The sequence below is a fragment of the Symphalangus syndactylus genome, chromosome 10 (genome assembly GCF_028878055.3).
Source record: "Symphalangus syndactylus isolate Jambi chromosome 10, NHGRI_mSymSyn1-v2.1_pri, whole genome shotgun sequence".
In the NCBI taxonomy this organism is placed as follows: domain Eukaryota; kingdom Metazoa; phylum Chordata; class Mammalia; order Primates; family Hylobatidae; genus Symphalangus; species Symphalangus syndactylus.
Window position 1 is genome coordinate 89250318 of NC_072432.2, and position 17152 is coordinate 89267469.

A 17152-nucleotide genomic window follows, 5' to 3' on the forward strand; every position below is an offset into this window, starting at 1 on the left:
ATGTTATCAATTTGTTTTTTATTCCTTTCAGAAATGCTTTTTCTTTTCTTTTTTTATGAGATGGAGCCTCTCTCTGTCACCCAAGCTGGAGTGCAGTGGCATGATCTCGGCTCACTACAACCTCCACCTCCTGGGTTAAGGTTATTCTCCTATTTCAATCTCCCAAGTAGCTGGGACGACAGGAGCGCACCACCACGCCTGGCTAATTTTTGTATTTTTAGTAGAGACAGGGTTTCGTCATGTTGGCCAGGCTGGTTTTGAACTCCTGACCTAAAGTGATCCATCCGCCTCGGCCTCCCAAAGTGCTAGGATTACAGGCATAAGCCACTACGGCCCGGCTGATTTCTTCTTTTATTTTTTTGAGATAAGATCTCACTTTGTCAGGCTGGTGTACAGTGGCGCAATCTCGACTCACTGCAAACTCCACCTCCCGGGTTCAAGTGATTCTCCTGCCTCAGCCTCCTGAGTAGCTGGGATCACAGGCTTGTGCCACCACACCTGGCTAATTTCTGTATTTTTAGTAGAGATGGGGTTCCACCATGTTGGCCAGGCTGGTCTCAAACTCCTGACCTCAGGTGATCCACCCACCTCGGCCTCCCAAAGTGCTGGGATTACAGGTGTGAGCCACCGTGCCAGGCCAATTTCTTCTTATAAATCCACATCCTCCAACATATTCATCTTTGACATCAGCCCTCAGAAATAAACTGCATGACAAAATTAGCATCAAGTGGCTCACGGAGAAATCACTCAGTCAAACATGGAAATCTGTTACTTATGCTTCATTTTAGTTGGGCTGATGTATTGTCAAAGTAAAATCTTATAATCCAGAGAAGTAACATGTCATCACACCATCCCTTTCCACCTAATGGAAATCCTAGGTCATATGATACAGTTACAGGAAATCCCTTTAAAAAAGGTCTCAACTACTATAAATGTGGATTATGTATAGTCTCTGAAGCAAGAGTGGGATTCTTTATAAATGATCAGTGTTGAAAGTCAAGTATGCCCCCATGATATTTTATTTTATATTCTGAAACAGAGTTTTGCTTGCTCTATTGCCCAGGCTGGAGTACAGTGGCGCGATCACAGGTCACTGCGCCTCAATCTCCTGGGTTCAATCAATCCTTCCACCTCAGCTTCTCAAATAGCTGGGACTACAGATGCACACCACCATGTCTGGCTAGTTTTTTATTATTTGTAGAGATGAGGTCTCCCTATGTTGCCTAGGCTGCTCTCGACCTTCTGGGCTCACGCAACCCGCCCACCTCAATCTCCCAAAGTGCTAGGATTACAGGCGTGAGCCACCATGTCAAGTCGCCCCAGTGATATTTATTATTTATTTATTTATTTATTTATTTATTTTTAGACAGAGTCTCGCTCTGTCGCCCAGGCTGGAGTGCAATGGCGTGATCTCAACTAACTGCAAGCTCCACCTCTAGGGTTCACGCCATTCTCCTGCCTCAGCCTCCCGAGTAGCTGGGACCACAGGTGCCCGCCACCATGCCCAACTAATTTTTTTGTATTTTTTAGTAGAGACGGGGTTTCACCATGTTAGCCAGGATGGTCTTGATCTCCTGACCTTGTGATCCCCCCGCCTCAGCCTCCCAAAGTGCTGGGATTACAGGCGTGAGCCACTGCGCCCGGCCTCACTCCAGTGATATTTTAAATGATACGCAATACTATACAAACTCTATCTTAATTGAAAATGTTATTTGCATAAAACTTGTAAATATTTAATAAAATAATTTTTCTACAAATTTCATGTTTTTAGAAAGTGAAGCTGAGTACTTCCAAAAATGGTCGAACAGTTTTTAATGTTGTGACTACATCTATCCAAGAACCCAATGCCTGCCATGTCACATCAGGCTACATTCCTCTTAAATTTAGCAATGTTACCTTTCTGGTAAGAGGTACCTCTATAGGCACTGGAATCACTTCTGCCAGGAGGCATCCATAAAAAGCCACCATAAACATGACTGGATCATTGTTGGGGTAAACCAGGGCTACCTAAAATTCATAATGACATTCAGTTTAACAGAGGAATAAAACCATACTAATGCTTTCAATGTCACTGTCTAAGTATATAATATTTATCATGAACACAGTAAATCAAACTATTTAACAGCCATCTGCTCTAAAGGAAATTAAGTTACTGAGATAGAGACACACATCTAAAAAGATCTCTGACATGCCCATGATTATACTACACATTTTGGGAACTATAATGCATTCATCCTCATCCTCATCACAATTTTTCACTTAATCCTTTTGGTGATTTAGCAACAAACAAACCATCTTAAGCATTAAGTTAATTACTTAGGAAACCCAAGGCAAATTTACTTTAGTGTAGGGCTAAGGCGATAAAATAAATGTAATGGATCTCTCCAGATAGAACAGCATATTAAAGAATAAGCCTTACATCTCTCAGAGAGAGCCTACAACTGTGGATTGACTTGATCACCATGTTAGGGCCAACATAAGTTTTCTTACTTTTTTTTTTTTTTTTTTTTTTTTTTTTTTTTTTTGAGACAGAGTCTTGCTCTGTTGCACAGGCTAGAGTGCACTGGTGCGATCTCGGCTCACTGCAAGCTCCGCCTCCTGGGTTCACGCCATTCTCCTGCCTCAGCCTCCCAAGTAGCTGGGACTACAGGCGCCCGCCACCACGCCCGGCTAATTTTTAATATTTTTAGTAGAGATGGGGTTTCACCGTGTTAGCCAGGATGGTCTTGATCGATCTCCTGACCTCGTGATCCGCCCGCCTTGGCCTCCCAAAGTGCTGGGATTGCAGGCGTGAGCCACCGCACCCGGCCAGTTTTCTTACTCTTTAATTCATTGTATTAATCCTTGTTCCCTTACCCAACAATACAAATGTTCTAGCAGGAGGGCATCTGGTAATAGGTGTAAGCAATACTGGCGGAAACTGTATGGATATACAGTTAATTCATTAATAGAACATAAACCGTGAAACCTCTATAATAAGTTCAAACCTGTGATCTCACCTGTAACACATCACAGAGATAAATGACTTTTCCTAATTCACTCAAGGAATGCGAAAACACAAAAGTCACTACCACTGCGGAGTTTCTTATTTGGCTTGGATACTCACAGATTAACATTTGAAACTTAATCACGTCATGAGACTTGTTTCCCCTTCTTTTGCTTTCAAATTCTCTTAACTCACTCCCAAGAGAAGTTCACTTTTGAACTTCTGAATTTTCCTAGGGTTCTGAAAATTAATTCCACAAGACATTTAAACAACCCATTTCCTTCCTGCACAGTGTCCATCTTGCTAGGGAGACACAAAATCACCCGCTTAGGGTTCAGGAGGACTAGAAAACACTCACGTGTCACATTTATAAGTAAAAGCCATCCTTTATGTGCCCTTTGTCACAATGCAAAAGTATTTTTAACAGGCCTAGTTTAAGAGATTCCATAATCATAAGCCCAATCAAAATAAGTCTATTGTGTAGTTGGTGTTTCATTCTATGAATTCCAAATGAAAATAGTAAAAAGTAATCATATTTAGAAAGTCATTAATAGGAAAAATATCTTCAAAAATTAAAAAAATAGTTTAATGTCCCCTCAAATTAAAGGAGAAATAAAACTATGTCAATTAGTTTTTTCTTAAAAGTAACATGAATCTTCCTCTCTTTTTGCATAAAACCACAGAAAATGTTTTAAAAGATGTATGAGGCTTTGTTGTTGTTGTTAGGTGTAAGCAATACTGCCCACACAAATGCAGTGGCAAGCTCATGGCTCACTGCTGCCTTGAACTCCTGGGCTCAAGCAATCCTCCCACCTTAACCTCCCGAGTAGCTGGGACTACAGATGCGTGCCACCACACCCAGCTAATTAAAAAAAAAAAAAAACTGTTTGTAGAGAAGGGGTCTCACTATGTTGCCCAGGCTGGTCTAAAACTCCTGGCTTCAAGTGATCCTCCCACCTCAGTGTCCCAAAGTGCTGGGATTACAGGTGTGAACCACTGCACCCAGCCCCTGTTTGAGGCATTTTGTAAAGAGGAGGAAAAAATAAAATAAAAAAATCAAAGAGTAAGTTTTGTTGCTGTTTTCTTGTTATCTAAAGAGTCCAATATTTATTTCTGGAAAGACTAAGGTTTCTCTTTCTTTTTATTAGCACCTAAAGAGATTACTGATTGGCAGCTACAGGAAAGCACATGCGAATTTCCTTCAACCCAGGAATGTGAGAATTGTCATCTGGCATTGGGCTAACCTGCGTTGGAACCAAACCATTTTTATTTTTCCAAAAATAAGAGTTATATAAATTTTCCTGTTGTATATGAAAACTCCAGAATATTAGAATATTAGCATATTAGAAAACAATAAACACCACCTCCCTAAAACCAAAATGCCAATTACCCTGTCTCCAGGTTTTAACACAGGTTCATTTTTGGTCCCCAGTTTATTAAGAAGTGTGTAGGCCAACTTTAAACTTCTGCTCCACAACTTTCCTGGAAAAAAAGGAAGAAAAAAAAGACAACAAGTCATATAGAAAAAAAAAAACAGGTCTACCTTAATGAAAGAACATTCAGATTATCAATGTAGTTAATGAGACAATGGCCACTTCCAAATGATGGGTTAGAGGAGTGTCATTCACTCCCCAACACACAGTAGGCCAACTAACTGCAACAAAAGCTTTCTATTCATTCTAGTTTACAAAAGCCAGTCATGCCTTGAAACAGAAATAAAACATCACCAGATGCTCATCCTGGTTTACATAATATTCGAATTCTTTTCTGAAATAATCTGCATATCCTTAGAAATAATTTGATGTAAACTGATCACACTGAAAGGGAGGAAAACAATATTTTTAATTACAAGACTGAAAATCAGAAGGATACTTCTAAGTTTTTTTTTTTTTTTTAAAGACAGAGTCTCACTCTGTCCAGGCTGGAGTGCAGTGGTGCAATCTTGGCTCACTGCAATCTCTGTCTGTCTCCCTGTTTGAGTAATTCTTGCCTCAGCCTCCCAAGTAGCTTGGACTACAGGTGCGTGTCACCACATCCGGCTAATTTTTGTATTTTTAATAGAGACAGGGTTTCACCATGTTGTCCAGGCTGGTCTCAAATTCCTGGCCTCAGGTGATCCACCTGTCTCAGCCTCCCAAAGTGTCGGGATTACAGGCATGAGCCACTGTGCCCGGCCAGCTTTTTAAAAAATTTACAAATATCTTCAGAAATGTTCTTTTTCTGAAAAACCACTTACATAGGTGGTATCAGACACTTGAGGAAACTGCAAAGCAAAAACATGACTCAAATGATTAAACATTCCATATGCTGTAATTTAGTGAAAACAAACACGAAAATGGAAATTATCTGTATGAACATGTGGATGTATTCATAGATGTTACACAAACATGCAAAAATTTGGCCAGCTAAATGCTTTCTTTAAGGGTTATATGAATGAAATGTATATACAGCTTCTGAGGTGAATGTTAAAACCATTTTGGCAAAAACAAACAACAAATGCTTTTCTTTTCCTACTCCCTCCCCTCAACCACTCTTAGAAATTCTTATTTTAGATTATGAGATAAGGAAAAGGGAAATCATGTTATTTTAAATAGCTATGTTATTTTATATACAATTTATTCAGAGGGGCATCCAAAGTTTAAACTATGTCAACCTGCGTAATTCTTTAAATAAAACCTTGTTTTTCCTCAAAGATTATTTTCTATCTAGGTCTATGGACACTGTGTTCCACTTGCAAAGGAGAAAAGGAATCTGTTTGAATAAACTAGTACAAAATCTCATAGCCCAGGGTTGACCCCATTTTTCCTTGAAGTTATTTTAAAAAGAAAAAATTTAGCTGGTATGCAAAATTAAACAGAAAAGTACTCATTCTTTGTTCATTACAGAATTTTGTGCCTATTATAATCAAGAAGCAGGATAGAATAAAGATTTAACAAGTAATCAGTTTCAACTGTTAGATAAAACCATCTGATTTTCACCATACATCATTAATACCAAATGTTTTTCTAAAATCCTCTTGTAATGTTAAAACATCGATGGATGTACAAAGTCTCTCTTCTTTTTGCTGTCTTTTAAATATTAGCTGGCTTGCAAATGTTGCTTTAGCAAATGAAAATATTTGGCAATAGCTTTACTTAGAACTTAGGATCCTTTTAAATTATTGAAAAAATCTACTGAAACATAATGGCCAGCAACTGCTAAGTATCTATATAAAACGCTACCCATGATATTCTGAAGAACTCTCAGGACAGAAGGATCTGGAATCTTGCAGACTCACCATATGTAAGAGTGTAAACTGGTTTCCCTGTCATGTCCAGTGCAGTCAGACAGGAGCATTTTGCTTGAGTGGTACCCCAGCGCTGCAGGGCAGATTCAAGAGCAGGAGGCCAGTTACAGATGACTCCTAAAGGCTCTCCTTTCACAGGGGTCATCTGCCGTCCCTCCGGCTTGGGCTGGTTGGGGTCTGGCTGAGGTACTGTACCAGGAAAATCCCAATGGGTGAAATGAGTAGAAATACCAATGAACACAACTTAGGTCTCTAATCTCAACTGCATCTTCCTTTTCACTTCATATTTATCTGGTTTAAACTCACTTTGAGAAAGGACATGGTTAGAAATGGTGGTCCACAAACTGGGCCTTAAATCAATTTTCCACTTAAATGTGAAATCATATTCAATATGTTTCATGCAATGAACAAATCCTGACCCTGACAAAGCAAATCACTGCATATATAAAATAGCACAAAATATACATTTTTTGTAGCAACTTCACAATTTTTAGCAAATTTGTTTTTAAATCTGTACAGTTTTGTGTCCAGTGTGAGACAGCCAGGTTCTACTACAGTAGATTATGTTTAATGAGAAGGCATTATACTGGGAGTCAGAAAGCCCAAGTTTACATTGACTTTTTACTAGTATTACCTTAGGCCAATTGATTTATCTGAGCTTGGCTTTCCTCATCTGTAAAACGGGAATAGTAACAGTTATACCTCAGGGTCATTATTTCACTCAAACAGATAATGGGCATAAACCACAGTATCCCATGTCTCCAGACCTCTGCACTCATCTCGTATGGCCAGTCTCTTTGCCTCCTGGTGAACTCTTCCTCATCCTTTTCAGGACTCGGCTGAAACAGCACATTCTCTGGGAACCATTCCCAACTACTCCCTGAGGAGACTACTGCTTCCTCAGTGCTCCCACGTTGCCCTTAGGAAAGCACTGAGCATCCTCAAGGACTTCTTTTACTGTACAAGTTTTCCCCCACAAAGGCTGATGGCTTCTTGAGGAAAGGGGTGGCTCTTACTCCCCTTACTGCCTGTAGTGCCTAATACTTCACGGTTGTTCAACAATGTCGGCTGAACTGGACTGAATTTGGGTGTGTGTTTAGTGGGGAGCTAATTATTAACATGCTTATTGCAGAGATTGGGGATGAATATTTCATATCCTTTCACAGATAAAACAAAAGTCCTCTTAATTTCTAAAATGAACAAGTATTATTCAAATAATAAAAATCAAAAAAAGAACCCTACATTTCCTTCCCTACCCCTGCAACGGAGTCTTGCTCTGTCGCCCAGGCTGGGGTGCAGTGGAGCGATCTCGGCTCACTGCAACCTCCGCCTCCCGGGTTCAAAAGATTCTCCTGCCTCAGCCTCCCAAGTAGCTGGGATTATAGGCACCCGCCACCACGCCTGGCTAATTTTTGTATTTTTAGTAGAGACGGGGTTTCACCATGTTGGCCAGGCTGGTCTTGAACTCCTGACTTCCCACTCTCCTCGGCCTCCCAGAGTGCTGGGATTACAGGCGTGAGCCACCGCACCCGGCCAAATGCTACATTTGTGTAGCAGGAAAGATAATTTACACGTGGAACAAATCACTCTAGATAGAGAGCACCAGGGGACATAAACACACACAGACTCAGCGCTAAGGCTAGGACAACATGAGCAGTGCGTGACAGACACATGGACAAGGAGGGCAGAAGTGGGGCACGTCTCCACCTGGAGGAGGAAATGTCTGAGTGGAGTCTTAAAGGATGATCAGGAATTAGCCAGGTGAACAAGAGATGAGAAAAGAGGCACCGAAGGGAGAAGGGACAGAATGAGCAACAAATCTTAGATGGGCAAATGAAATACGAAATAAAGGTTTTATAGCTCAGTGACAAATCTGGGGATTGTACTTAAAACGCCTTGATTCATTTTTCTACTAACATAAAATTCACGAAATAGTTTCACTCCCCAATTTGCTGCCTTAGGGTAAATAATAAATGTTTCAACTGCCCTTCTGCTTTATATATTCCCAGACCCTAAACCACCAGATTAACTAAAAAAAATAAACATGTGTTTCTAAACAAGTATTTTATTTGTTTGGACAGACTATGTATATAGTAGGCATTGTTTCTGGCCGTGAAAGCTGACATTATCGCCATTGTCCATTAGGCTTCAATGCAGATTCTGGGGCATGCTCTTTCAGATTTCCAAAGACATACTGGTATTTTTCTTTTCCAAAGGTAACAATTACTCAAACAAGCAACTATTGCCTATTTATATTAGTAATTAATGGAAAGTTGTTAGTTCTATTCTGCCAATGCAATTTTTTCAGGTAAGATTCCTGTTAAAAACCCTGACCTTCATGTGCCTGGTCAATACCCAATGCTAGAAACACTGGAGAGGCTATTGCTGACATGGGCATCTTGAACATCAGTACATCATGAAAGACGTCCACCATTCAATGAGTTTAGTGATTCCTAAAGAAACAGATACTCATCTTAACCTCCTATGTCAGGTTGCTTTCTGTGGCATAAATTGGGCTAAGACCAGATCTAGTCTACCAATGTACCTAATTCTATTAACAAGCTGATGTGATCAAAACCTATTACTATTAGTCTCAGGACATAAAAACAGACTACAAAGCTACCAAGGCTTAGCTCTTTCGACAAAAGCTTTTCTTAGGTAGATCTATTTGTCTAGATCTATTGTCATCATTCTATAATTATCAAATGGCCATTCTCATTTTATCCATACACACACTCATTCCCCTTCCCTATTAAATCCTAGATATATGATTTTATCCATAATTTAAAAATTATTGGCTGGGCGCGGTGGCTCAAGCCTGTAATCCCAGCACTTTGGGAGGCTGAGGCGGGTGGATCACGAGGTCAGGAGATTGAGACCATCCTGGCTAACACGGTGAAACCCCGTCTCTATTAAAAAATACAAAAAAATTAGCCGGGCGTGTTGGCGGGCGCCTGTGGTCCCAGCTACTCGGGAGGCTGAGGCAGGAGAATGGCGTGAACCCAGGAGGTGGAGGTTGCGGTAAGCAGAGATCGCGCCACCGCACTCCAGCCTGGGGGACAGAGAAAGACTCCGTCTCAAAAAAATAATAATAATAAAAAAAATAAAAATAAAAATAAAAAAAATAAAAATTATTGAATTAATAAATCACTGTTACACTTCCTCTGTGAAGCCTTTCCTAAACCAGAGGGAACTGATTTCTTCCCTTCTCAGAAGTGCCTATATTGGCTGACAGATACTTAATACTTAAATTAAGTATTCACATGGATATATTTTAGCATCCGTCTAAATTGTAAACAACATAAAGGAAATAACTGTATTTTTATAAATCTTTGAACCTTTTCACCATCTAACACGCTGTTTTGTAGAAAGCAGAAATACGTATTGATTGGTTGATTCATAAAAGGACTACGTTATATGAAAAAAGAGTAGGCAAACTTTTGAGGCTGAATTTGATATCCATATCTGAGAAAATGCCAAATATAAATAACTCATAAAATCATGTATTTGGGATAGTTACTAATTTCAAACAGTTTATTTCCAAAGACAGTTCTATGCTCCGTGGTTATCTCTTTGCCTTTCTTCCCTCTTCTTCCCTCCCTCCTTAATTTTCATCTAAGATCTAAAATACAGATGATCATTAGAGGAAAAAGAGCAGAAAATGATGAACTCTTTGAACCAAGAACTGTGTCTTGTTCATTCTTTAACCCTATAGTACCTGACACATAGTAACTGCTTAAGATATATTTATTTAATGAATATATGAATATATGTTTTTGGTATTTTTACTACTACCTTCCACAATTTCTTCAGAGTCATCCACAAAAAATTCCTTTAAGGGAGGCCTTTTGGGTCGTTTCAGAGTGTTCAGAAGCTGCTGGATTTTTGTAGATACTCTGCTACTGACAGGAACACCTATAAGGGAAAAAATGGTAAGTTAAAATTCATTGACTGTAAGGATATTTTAGTTCCTCAGTTCCCTCAGGAGCTTTTATTTCTAAGGACGTTTGGCCTTTGTCCAGTTTCTTTCTCTTTCAAGTGGACCAAATATGCACACAACAAGTTTTATGACAATAGAGAACAAATATGGTACTATTATTAATACATAGCTTAAGGATTTCACCTAATCTTCCTTTTCAGTTATTCTTTTTCTCTTTTTCTTTTTTTGAGATGGAGTCTCGCTCTGTCGCCCCAGGCTGGAGTGCAGTGGCGCCATCTTGGCTCACTGCAAGCTCCGCCTAATTTTTTGTATTTTTAGTAGAGACAGGGTTTCACTGTGTTAGCCAGGACGGTCTCGATCTCCTGACCTCATGATCCACCCGCCTCGGCCTCCCAAAGTGCTGGGATTACAGGCGTGAGCCACTGCGCTTGGCCCGCTGTTATTCTTTTCTTTTTCCACATTTAGGTTTTTGTTCAAAGTATCTTCTGGAAGTATCCACTAAGTTCAATTAAGTGGCAGTACTATCACTGTGCAGATGATGGAAAAAAGGCACCCAGGATTAGTTATTAGTGGGCCAACTACAATGTAGTTCTGCAGCTGCTGGGCTAGTTAGGAGCTATCGTTCATAATTTGAATTTTTCTAGTTTAGTTTACACTACAATTGAGCTACCAAAAACAACTCCTTACCGTCAGCTGTATCCATAAGGCTGGACCTGTTGGATCCTTTGTGCATGCCTTTAACTATCCCCGACGGGGGCAGGTCAATGTTTGCTGGGCGAATTGAGGAAGATGATGAGGAGGAAGAGGTAGTTGTAGTGACATCAGGAGGAGCAGAGAAATTCTCTGAGAGGAGAAAACAAAATTTAGAATTATATTAGCAGCAAAACTAAGAACCTTCAAATCTTTGGGGTTTTGTTTTTTAACAAGGAAGAAAAGTACATAAATGGGGGCATTGGCTCTTGTAAAACAACCTTTAAAAATCACAATCTACTAGCAAGACACAATGGGAGAAGAGTAAGTTAAGTCAGGGTATATCAGCTTTCCAAAATTATTATTTAGTAAGACTTGAGTAGCCTTAGTAAGATCAAATCACACATTCAATGTTTATCAAAACATCATTTTCTACACAGAAAGGCTGGCAGAAATCCAGTGTTATAAAATAATCATAATAAAACTTGCAGTGACCTCAAAATGGAACCAAATAAGATCATAACTGGCTACTAATATTGTAGTCTCTCGAACATTTCTTGATTATAGTTTATCTAGAATGTTTCCCCTTCTACCAAAGACCAAACTCATATCTTGAAAGTGGGTCAGACTGCACAAGTTTCCAGATGAAAAAACACTAGATAAAGTCCACTTTTAACTTTTAATTTGGATCTCCTTGACAGACAAGGTTCTTCCCTTGCTCCAAGTAGAGACTAAATAGTGTTATTCTACTCTACCACACATAGGGATTCTTTTTATTTTTGAGACAGGGTCTTGCGCTGTTGCCCAGCCAGGAATGCAGTGGTGCAATCACAGCTCACTACAGCCTCAACCTCCTGGGGTCAAGTGAGCTTCCCACCTCAGCCTCCCAAGTATGGGGACCACAGGTGCACACCACTACACCCGGCTAATATTTGTATTTTTAGTAGAGATGGAGTCTTGCCATGCTGCCCAGGCTGGTCTCGAACTCCTGGGCTCAAGCAATCCTCCCACCAATGCCTCCCAAAGTGCTGGGATTACAGGCATGTGCCACCACACCAGGTCTCAAGATTCTTAACATGGAGAAACTGAATGAGTAAACTGGAAAAGATCCCTGTTCAACAGGGACACGTAACGACAACAACAAAAAACACCACATAGTTTTTAGTGGCTTTCTGTGATTCTTGTAAATCATACATTTTCCTCCCTCTAATTTCCTTCTTCTTACTTCTCCAGATGTTTTCTTGTAAGTTTTTTGTAAAACTTAAAAAAGGAAAAAAGCATAATACAAACAATTTCTAAAATAGATTTGGGGGTAAGGTCTCTATGCCCCTTAAGTCTGTAATTATCAGTTGAATAGTTTTTAAAGTTTTAAATATACTAACATGAGTATATTCCAGTATACCTTTCTGTAGAATAATGTGGTAACAAAAAGCACTAAAACAGACATTTTTATTCGGTCCAGCAATTCAAACTTATAGGAATATACGCTAAGGAAATAATCAGACAAATGTACAAAGTTGTGTGTTCAAGCATGTTCAATCCAACAATTTTTATAATAGCAAAAAATTGGACACTATTTAATAGGGGAATGGCCAAATAAACCAGGGCAGAGAGTCACACAATAGTGTATATTGAAACCATAAAAATAATAGTGTAATGTAATGATGTAAAAGATGTTCATCACATACTGCTAAGAAAAGCAGGTTATTAACATTATGTTTAGGACAGTTCATTTTTGTAAAATCAAAACCAAAACCTTACATATATGTAAGTAAAATCTAGAAGAATATACACTACAGTAATAATACTAAAGTATTATCCATGGCAGGTAGGATTATAGGTTATTTTACTTTTCTTTTACCTATATTTTTGAATTTTTCTATTAGGAACATGAATTACTCCTGTTACAACAAACATCCAAAAAGCAATAATGTGGATAAAATGGTTTCTGTGAGTAACTGAACCAATAACTTTTCACAGAGTAGTAGAAGCAATGAAAAATATAAGGTTAGATGAAACATCTTGTTAACAAAAATCCAGGTAAAAGTTAACTGGGTATTAGGATAACATATTTAACAAGTAATACTGGTCTCTTTTAGACAGATGTGGAAATAAAACCTCAGCAACCATGGCTCTGTTGCTCCACGACTGGAGAGGTGGTGAATACGCAAATCTTTGTAGCTGCTTCAGGAGGCTCAGGAAATGACAGGGCAGGGCACGGCAGAGCGAAGCGTGCAGGACAAGTCATCAGCTGTTGGCACATGGGTTTCTAAGGAGGGCAATCATACCCTCAAGGTAGCTATTTCTTTAAAAATTATAGTCTTGAATTGAAATTTTTCCAAGTTTTTCTTTTTTTAGAAATCAGTTAACAGAATAAAGATGTATTAGGTGACATAGACAGGTCACTGAGATGAAAATTAAGACACCAAAATGCACTGATTGTCAAGAAAAAAAAGGAAAGATATCACAGACACATAATGTTAACACACATTACTTGGTGTAATTTGTAACAACCCATTAAGCAAAAGCAGAGATCTGAGCTGTATGTTTATCTGCAGATGTCACAACTCTTTAAAAAAACACACACACAAAACATAAAGCAGGGGCAAGCAAAAGCTACACTCTGTATAGCAGCATCTGCAGTGTATTGATAGCAGCTCAGAGTACCAATATCCTCGGCCTGCACATTCCAGTGTAGCAATATCACAGCAGCAAGGACAACAAATCCAGTCAAGACAAAAGTCCTCACTGATATTGGCTCGTTATAGATTTTGCTCAGGTTTAGTGTTTTTGGCTTAACAGAATATAGGTAACAATCCTGGGAAAAATCTAAGATGTTACATATTTCAGCCTTTTAATAGATCGAATATTCTTCAGCTGGGATAACTCCACACTGAGACTGGTGTTATATCTTGCAGCTTGAGTATTGCTTATGGAAATAGCTATGGCTTCAGGTGGGCAAAACTACGCACCAATAATGCAGGTGATACCTATTATTCCTATGACAAATGTATTGCTGGTGTTTCCATCTTTGCCTCATTAACTGTCATGTTTTCTCTAATTCTTTTTTTTAGGCTGTACTGAAAAACCTAACACAAACCATAAACTATTTCCTGGATACTGGGAGCCAAATGGAATGTAATTTGGGCTTCTTGGGTAGATCCAGCTCCTACCTATTCGAGTATTGGCAAATACATCAGCTAGAGACCCACTGGTTCCTTTGACCTCTCCGTGGGACAGCGTAGAAGATGCGGATGAAGAAGTGGACGATCCCTGAATTGAACGGTTGATCCAGGACTCAGCATTCTGTAAGCTCTGTTGCAAGGCAGCAGAGAGCGCAGCTTGGCGTCTCAGAGAGCCCTCATCCTCAGAGGCCGAAGATGTGTCTGTGTGGAATTAGAAAAAAAGAAGTTCTCGATCCTACCTAGAACAGAGACTTTTCAGTTCTTGCTCATTGATCACACATTCAGTTTCGACACCAGCAAAACATTCGCATCCTCAAGGTAGATTAATATGTAAAGTTTCTCAAGAATCTCAAGGAAAAGTCTATGGACCAAAGCCTACAAAAATAAAATAGCCTAACTCCATAGGTAACTTTTAATTGTTTTCTTTTAAACTCTTTCAAAACATTTAAACTTTATTCCCTGCTTTTCTGTTGTAAGCTTAATTAGTATCTAAATTTTTCTAGTCCATCTACTTATGTTCAAATAATACTGAAGTACTTAATATGTCTTCCTGAATCTCTTCTTGTGATATGTTGCTACATTGATTTTGACAAAGTACATATTAGTCTCTAAGGAAATGATCTTGACAGGGAGACACAAAAACTTAATTCTTGTTAAAAACGTATTTGCCAGGCCGGACGTGGTGGCTCATACCTGTAATCCCAGCATTTTGGCAGGCTGAGACAGGCAGATCACCTGAGGTCAGGAGTTCGAGACCAGCCTGGCCAACACAGTGAAACTCCATCTCTACTAAAAATACAAAAAATTAGCCAGGCATGATGGTGCATGCCTGTAATCCCAGCTACTTGGGAGGCTGAAGCAGGAGAATCGTTTGAACCTCAGAGGCAGAGGTTTCGGTGAGCCACGATCGCACCACTGCACTCTAGCCTGGGCAACAGAGAGAGACTCCAACTCAAAAACAAAAACAAAAAACAAAAAACATACGTGCCAAACAGTGAGCTAGGTGCTGGGGAATGAAGCGGCGTAAACAATCCTTAGCCTGGAGTTATTCATGGCCTTAGTAGGAAAGGCAGCCAGTCAGGGGGCACAGGTAAGCTTTCCAAGCATGACAGGAGAAGGCACAGCACCAGGATTTCTTTCCTTAATTTTCAGCTGGGGAAGAATTGTGAGAAATCCACTGATGTCTGTATTCAGCTTGGCTCTGACTTCAGGAAAATAGGCCTAAATTAGAAAAACGTGCTGCGGGGGGGGGGAACTCAACCAAATATAGGGAAGCAAAAGCCGGGGAAAACAGAAGTCAGTAATTTATTCCAGGGTTCTAAGTTTATGAAGCACACAGTTAAAGAGGGCATTTGAGGCTGGGCGCGGTGGCTAACGCTTGTAATCCCAGCACTTTGGGAGGCCAAGGCGGGTGGATCATGAGGTCAGGAGATCGAGATCATCCTGGCTAACATGGTGAAACCCCGTCTCTACTAAAAATACAAAAAATTAGCCAAGCGTGGTGGCAGGGAGCCTCTAGTCCCAGCTGCTTGGGAGGCTGAGGCAGGAGAATGGCATAACCCGGGAGGTGGAGCTTGCAGTGAGCTGAGATCATGCCACTGCACTCCAGCCTGGGTGACAGAGCAAGACTCCGTCTGGGGAAAAAAAAAAAAAAAGAGGGCATTTGGTCTAATGTGAGATAACCCTTTCTAAATGATTTCTGGGTGTTATGATTTACAATTTGTGGATCGAATTTCATTCAGTTTTTAAAAATTAAATATTCTGTGGTTAGTACTGCAGAACCCTTTCCTCTAACTCAGGTGACACTGTAGGTTCATGTTCTGCTTTGGTTCAAAGAGCCAAATACATAACCAATGGGGCTGGAAAACTGCTGGCACCTCACAATGGGAACCTGAACAACCAAACACTCATCTAATCCAGAAGTCAAATTCTGCAGGCCCAGAGCAAGAGAGAAAGTTAAAATAATGGGCCGGATGCAGTGGCTCAGGCCTGTAATCCCAGTACTTTGGGAGGCCGAGGTGGGTGGATCACTTGACATCAGGAGTTCAAGACCAGCCTGGCCAACATGGCGAAACCCCGTCTTTACTAAAAATACAAAAATTAGCCAGGCATGGTGGTGCGCACCTGTAATCCCAGCTACTCAGGAGGCTGAGGCAGACAAGAATCACTTGAGCCTGGGAGGCAGAGGTTGCAGTGAGCAGAGATAGCACCACTGCCCTCCAGCCTGGGAGGCAGAGTGAGACTTCATCTCGAAAACAAAAACAAATATAATGACTATACCCTTGCTTCTTGTTCTGTACTACCTCCAACTTATTATTTCATATTGAGGAAGGTCTGAGGCCTGAGACTGACTGTTTTTGCTTTTTAAAAAGTACTAATCACAGCACGTAGCAGCAACTATGTCAAGTCCTAGGGGTTCTGAAGTGTATGACTGCTTATGACACAGTAAGTGCCCTAAAAAGGCTTACAGGAGACACAGAAGCCCACGGATGATTTCAAAAGAATAAAACAGATGCTAAGAAATGGGAGTAATCAAAGGGTTTCGCAGGATGGGAACCGACCTCAGTCAGGGATTTCAAGTACTTCTTTGTACGTAGAGCAAAGACTTTGAAGAGTAAGGAAAAAAATGAGAAAAAATGAGGGTGGAGAGATAAATAGTGACCAGATCCCAAAGAGATAAAGTGATGAGGTCCATAAAGAAGAGTGAGATCATGCAAAAGGGAGGTGATTAAAAGAAAATTTAAAGAAAAAAAGAAGTAATCACATCTGTACCCCTTTAAGGAAAGCATTTTGTAATAATTTTGTGATAATTTTCAGAAAATATTCTAACATTTCAACTGTACTCCAGGACACAAATATTCCTGTCTTAGCAAACGCGTTAAAAAAAAAAAAAGGGAGGAAGTCGGGATAAGGCCCATAGGACAGGTGAATTTGACCTTAAGAATAAAGCATTTTCAAGGTAAGTTATCTCAAGATTCCACAATCTCCATTGGATTTGTGGGCTGCTTTTATTGTATCATTTTATTGTATCATTTATATGTATTTTAATTTGTTTCAGTTTAAAA

General features: G+C 39.8%; 1 protein-coding gene across 11 annotated transcripts in view; it reads right to left on the reverse strand.

The window, feature by feature from the left end:
• DIP2B (disco interacting protein 2 homolog B) overlaps window positions 1-17152 on the reverse strand; it is a 265307-nt gene that overhangs the window by 68277 nt on the left and 179878 nt on the right. For 3 of the 11 annotated variants that reach the window (XM_055294830.2, XM_063610473.1, XM_063610470.1), the window contains 6 exons: window positions 14076-14288; window positions 10900-11055; window positions 10065-10187; window positions 6264-6461; window positions 4377-4468; window positions 1897-2007 (listed from right to left, as the gene is read on the reverse strand). In XM_055294830.2, the coding sequence (XP_055150805.1) occupies window positions 1897-2007; window positions 4377-4468; window positions 6264-6461; window positions 10065-10187; window positions 10900-11055; window positions 14076-14288 (893 nt within the window). The remainder of the gene's footprint in view (window positions 1-1896; window positions 2008-4376; window positions 4469-6263; window positions 6462-10064; window positions 10188-10899; window positions 11056-14075; window positions 14289-17152) is intronic. The other 8 variants (XM_055294831.2, XM_063610471.1, XM_063610477.1 and 5 more) reach the window with 5 other exon arrangements.